Source organism: Theobroma umbraticum, unplaced genomic scaffold (genome assembly GCF_002168275.2).
Source record: "Theobroma umbraticum cultivar Fairchild unplaced genomic scaffold, ASM216827v3 scaffold_30.0, whole genome shotgun sequence".
NCBI classification, from domain to species: Eukaryota; Viridiplantae; Streptophyta; class Magnoliopsida; order Malvales; family Malvaceae; genus Theobroma; species Theobroma umbraticum.
Window position 1 is genome coordinate 13,414,360 of NW_018397254.1, and position 6,126 is coordinate 13,420,485.

Below are 6,126 nucleotides of genomic sequence, written 5' to 3' on the forward strand. Positions count from 1 at the left end.
AATTCTTTTTTCTTCATTTTCTCTTTCTTCCTTTAACTTTAACTTTCTTCCAAAAAATACTTAGGAAGTTTGTTATGTTATAATCTTTATAAAACCGTGAGCATCATTTGCGATTTGTAACAAACAATCAACAATTAGGTATTATTATTTTAATCTTTATATACTTTTTTATTTTAATTTAGAGTTTATCTTATATTATTAAATTATTTTTATTTTATGTGATAGTTGATATATTTGAATTATGTTGATTTTATATTAACTATTTAAAAATATCAGATAATTGTAATAGTAAAATATTTTTTGTACTTCATAATATATAATTTGAATATGTCAAATCTAAAATATGAATCTGGTTATTTAAAAACTTTAAAAGAAAAGAAAAATTGAAAGTTTAATATAATCTCAAAAGAGCACTTGATAAATTTTTTACAAGTAATAAAAATAGTTAATAAGAAATTGTTAATGATTCAAAAATTATTAAAAAAATATTAAAACTTATTATAAAAGTTTAATTGAAAATTTTACATCTCAAGAAGTTAAAAGAAAATTTTTTTTTCTAATTTCAATAAAAAAGTTTTATTGAAATATTTCGTTTATAAACCTTTGAAGTTATTAAGTCCATTAGCAAAACCCTCCTGTATTTATCTATTCATAATCTCACACTTGTCTTATTAAGTCACACATCAATTTCAACTTTTCAAGTCATTGCCTTTGTTGATGATAAACACAAGGTGACTATTTCATGCACTCGCAAATGAAATGGCAGTTACTAGTCATCATCTAACTGGCGGCTCAAGTCCCTTTTTCTATTTCTCTTTGGGTCCCCTCTTTGTTTTTCTATATGTTTGGGCGGAGTAAATACTGCTGAAAGGTGGGATATGTATAGTTGCACAGTTTCACCAACTTCCAAGTACCATGGGCTACCCACTGATCCCCCCCCCCCCCCCCCCCCCCCCCCCCAACACACACACATATATAAAATTATAAAACTGATATTATTTCAATAAAATTAATATGAAGAAACTTTTCTTTTATATGTATATAAATATCCATCCTTTGCTTATTGAAATTAAATATTAGTACAACTTTATAAAAAAACAAAATTGAAGAATACAGGAACATAATTCCAACAACAAAAGCAAAACTAGTTGAGTTCACATTCAGTCGAAAAGGTTAACAGATAATAGAACTTATATTGTCCGGTTCTAGCCATTTATCAATTGAGAGAAGCTGGCCTTTTCATCTAATTGTGAGGAAAAGTGGAAAATAATACTACTACTATTAGTGTTTTAAAATTAAAATAATAATAATAATAATAATATTATTATTATTAATTTTTAAAGTAAAATACTCTATTTTTAACTTTTAACTATAATTCTATATAAATTTATTAATTTTTAAAATAATCAGTTCTCTCCAAATGTGTAAACGACATTAATGAATAAATGTGAAATATCAAAATTACCTTTCTTCTTTCTTCATTCTTTTTCACTATTTTTTTTAGGCTCACTGGTAGCGCTCCTCTTACATTGGCCAGTCACACTTGTGCTCCCTAGCCATGCCCCCCACCCCTGCGCCCCCTTGCCCCACGCTCCCCTGGGAGCATGAGTGCAAGGGAAGGAGATCCATTTGAAGTCAGATTTGGCACTCCCCGACTAGAGCCGAATCTAGCACTTGGACCGCAGCAAGAGGTGAGATTTTTTTTTTTTTAAATAGGAAAAAATTTAAAATGAAAAATTTTAATTTATATAGTGTGTTAGTTTTTCAAAATAATGATGAGTAAAATTATCCTCCCAATATTACCACATCATCAAATTAATGAAAATATTAACTGTTAATTAAAGATTAAACTTATGTATTCAATAAAAGATATTTTTTTAAAACAGATTATTTATTTAAAAAATTAATAAATTCGTGTGAAATTATGATTAAATGCTAGGGGTTAAAGGTATTTTATCCTAATTTCTAAGGTTGACAATTAGGTTAATTGTGGAGTATTTTTATGTCAAATTGGGCTTTATATATGAAAGGTGCATCACGATCATTGCTTAAGATTCGCCCTATTCAAGACTAAAGTGGCGGCATAACCACTGAGGATAGCTCTTCTTCTGCCTCCTTAGTTTCTCTCTTTTTCCTCCTCTCCCAACTCTGTTGGTGATTCTTCTCTCCATTAACGGCCTCTTTAACTTGAATCCGAATCTGGGTTCAATCCGTATTTGTCCTTTTGGTCCCCGTTTTTGATCGGGTTTCGGTCCTTTATGCATGATTTCAGTTTTAACTTGTTTGCTTTGTTCAAAATGAGTAACACATTGAGGCTAAGGGTAAAGGTCATGTTTTACTTGGTTTATGACAGAGGTTAGTTGTTTAAACTTTGAAACACGATCTCCGGCCTGTACATTAGTTCCAGGCATTCTTTTTCGTCGGCCAGTCTTTTCATGTTCATATACAGCTTCTTAAATAAAGGTGTTGTGTGTGGTTTTTGAGCCCAACATCTCTATTGTTTTCTCTTTTTTTTTTAAATATATTTCTTGTACAAGAGTTGATATAAATCACGCTACTAGTATTGAGACAAGCTCTGCTCATGGAGGTCGTGATCAAGGAAAAAGGCAAGAAGGGCAACCTGATCGTTAAGACTTGGGAGCGATGCAAATCCATTGGGCGTGCCCGTGCTCTTTCAAAGAAGAGCAAATCGTGGCCATCTATGGATGCCTCTCTCAAAGAAGAGAAACGCACCAGAAAGAATCGAGTGGCCCCCGAAGGCTGCTTCTCGGTCTATGTTGGACCACGGAGACAAAGATTCGTCATCAAAACCGAGTACGCAAACCACCCGCTTTTTAAGATTCTGCTTGAAGAAGCCGAGTCAGAATACGGATTCAACAGCGAAGGACCCCTGGTGCTTCCATGCAACGTTGATTTGTTTTGCAAGGTGTTACTGGCTATGGACGATGGCGACAATCAGATCCGCCAGGGATGTAGCTTCGCCAAAGGTTATGGCTCGTATCGCCTCCTCAGCCCACCTCGGATGATCGCGATAAATCAGTTCTAATTACTACTAGTTTATGTTTCATTTTTACTTGTGTGTTCTCTGTCATGTCTCGCTGTTAAGATTCCGTCTGGATTGTGTATTTGATATGTTTTGGAAAAAGCTTGTAATAATTAATTATCATGTTAAAGTAGTAGAGTTAAAACTTAAAAGTTAGACATAGATCCTCGTCCCAACTCCCAAGCTGCCACTGCAAGATTGCTTTTTCTATCTACTCTTATCACGAAACTTTGCTGTTTGACTATGTCAAGCTTGATATATATTGGTTTGCTTAAAGGGATCTTCGAATCAAGAGATGGCTGCTAGATAGGTGATCTATCTAGTTCGATTTTATCCTAAGTCTCTAATAGTAAAAAAACCAATAGTCATACGTTCGTGACTGATTACAATAATATGTACAAGTTGCTAGAACTATTTTTATTATTAATAACGATTATATAAAGTCAAATAGTCGTCTTTGGAGGTGTGCTGGCTAGCGTGGCGTATGACAGAGGCTCAAGAGAGAAAAATTTTAACTCCATTTTAAATTTATAATTATACTATTACCGATAAGATCAAGTTCTACATTATATCTTTGCTTAAATCACATGAAATGAGAATATAATTAAGAGGCACAATAAAGCAAGTGGAAAGCATCCAATTTACTGAAATTTTATTAACTACGTACTCTATGTGTGTGGTTGAATAATTATATATGCATTAATTAAGCAAAAAAGAAAAAGAAAGAAAGAGTTCTTTTAATCTTATAATAAAAGTTACAATATTATCGAGAATTAATATAATGCACTTAAGCTTTGTACAATAGTATACATAAAACTAGAAACATAGATAGCAGATGTAGCTAGATTTTTCAATCTATATGATATCAATCTATATAAATACCGAGGGGACTATTAAAAATTAAAAACTTGGCAAATTAAAATAGGCAATGATAGGAAATATTGGACCACTTCGTGCTGGCCTTTATGTACGTGTCTCATTTGACTTTGAGTTATTAAACTTTGTTTGACCTAGAAGTTACGATTCATTAATTAAAATGGCTACACCTAACCATTCCATTTAAATACTAATACTTATAGTAGAATTTTCTACATAATTTTTTCATTTTTGATTACTTCACCACCGTATAATTAATTATTTCTCGGTTGCCCTTAGGGATGGATTAGGATTGATCTTCAATGGAGTAAATGTTCACATTAAAATAAAGTTTAAAAAATAAAAAAAAAGTTTATGTTTAGTTATAACTTAACTAAAATAAAATAAATTGAAAAAATTCTTTTAACTTACGGGCATTCCTTTTTTCTCTCATTTTAATATTGACAAAAGATCATACATTTTGGGAAAACAAAATCAAGAAACATACGATCAAATAATTTTACTTCTTAGACTCGATTAATATATTTAAATAATTCTCTCAAAATGGGTATAGCTTATACTACTAAAGTATCTATATTTACTTTCTTCTTCAATTAGAGTAGGCGCAAACGTTATTCAACAAAAAAAAAGTAGGCACAGAAGTATAACATTATAAACTTTTTAACATCATTTTTCAACAAATATTAATTAGTATTGCTCATAATTCCAATCATCCAATCAGAACAATTCCTCTCACTAGCTTACATATAGATCTGTCCCAGTTGCTTCTTCTTTTCTTCTATCATTTAGTACATTTTTTTTTCGTTGCTTAGGCTTTGTAACAAAATATGCATTGCTTATGCTAATGCATTCGAGTTAGACAAGTAAAAGTTAGCTTCTTTTTTTTTTGCATTTATGTGGTTGTTAATTAGTGAATACTAACAGTTTTTTACCTACTTATTTTGATGCCAAAAAATTAATTCACTCAACTTTTTAAGGTTTGTTTTACTCGATTGGAAGTTTTATAAGGAATGTTATTCAAGTAGAACTGTTTTAAAAGTATTGTAAAAAAAAAACTAAAATAATTGCAGAATTGTTCTAGAAAGTAAAACACTATTTCTTAGTATTTTTGTAATTTTTAACAAATGAAAAAAAAAACATAATTTTATTTAATTAAACTATAAGTTTTTAGGTGAAAATAATAGATAAAACAAATAAGTGTTTTTGTTAATTGAAAAAATGAATGACATCAATAAGAAATTTGAGCCAAATAAACAAGATGAATGTGAAATAATATAAATTTTTTTTATAATTTTATGTATTGTTAAAAGGTAAAGTGAAAATATAAAAAATTATTAAATAATTGTTGTTATACGTTAACTATTTTTGGAAAAAAAATTGATTTATAACTTCGTACAAAAAAACCCCAATCGGCTTCCTTATATAAGCTAAAAACTTTTAAAACTTCGAAAGTCAAACACCTATACTTCTAATTTTGCAGCAAAAACAGTTTTCATAAACTGGGCCAAACACTGCTTTACTATTTTTCTTTCAAATTTTACATTTAGTGGAGTTTTCGCTTAAGAAAAGAAGTCAAAGTAATAGCAATTAGTTAAAGTAAAATTCCATGAAAACCTTTCATCTAATGCTCCATAATTGTTCTTTCATTATTGTTGTCAAAAATCGAAAAGATGGTAACTATACCTATGTGACATAATTTTGTTTTTAAATACAGCTCCTATCACTAAACTATGAAGCTATTGGCACGAATTTAGATACCATGCCATCTAAATTACATGGAAAACAAAAAGCGTTGGATTGATTGGGATTACAATCGAAGTCAATAATGCTCTAAACATCGTAAGATTTCTTAATCAAATTGATTTAGGCCTCTCCTGCTTGCACCAAACTCAATTATTTGTTTGACTACAAAAAGTTGCCCTATGCCTTAGTGCTCCAAGTCGCATTCGTCAATTGGAAAGTTTTGAAAAAGGTTTAACTTTATAAAACAAGGATAAATTCAATGAATTAAGCCTATAACTAGTCATGTTTTTCTTTTGTCGTTGAACCATTCCGTCTGATTTTCAAGGCCGCCACAAATGGGATTCACATTTGTGAGAAGACGTATTCTTAATACTTATCTTAGGTTCTATTGGATGAAGTAATAAACCTTGTAGAAGTAGTTTCTTTTTCTTTTTCGTTAAAAGAGTTGTATAATTGTTTTTTTT

At 30.3% G+C, this 6,126-nt stretch overlaps 1 protein-coding gene across 1 annotated transcript; it reads left to right on the plus strand.

The window, feature by feature from the left end:
• The first annotated feature begins 2,048 nt into the window (after positions 1 to 2,048).
• LOC110420765 (auxin-responsive protein SAUR32-like) lies at positions 2,049 to 3,205 on the plus strand. Its single transcript, XM_021434138.1, has one exon. The coding sequence runs from the start codon at positions 2,582 to 2,584 to the stop codon at positions 3,044 to 3,046; it is 465 nt and encodes a 154-aa protein (XP_021289813.1). The 5' UTR covers positions 2,049 to 2,581; the 3' UTR covers positions 3,047 to 3,205.
• The last annotated feature ends 2,921 nt before the right edge of the window (positions 3,206 to 6,126 follow it).

Bases quoted from the DNA above. Each gene is read 5' to 3' on its own strand.
- LOC110420765 (XM_021434138.1), top strand. From the start codon at position 2,582: ATGGAGGTCGTGATCAAGGAAAAAGGCAAGAAGGGCAACCTGATCGTT.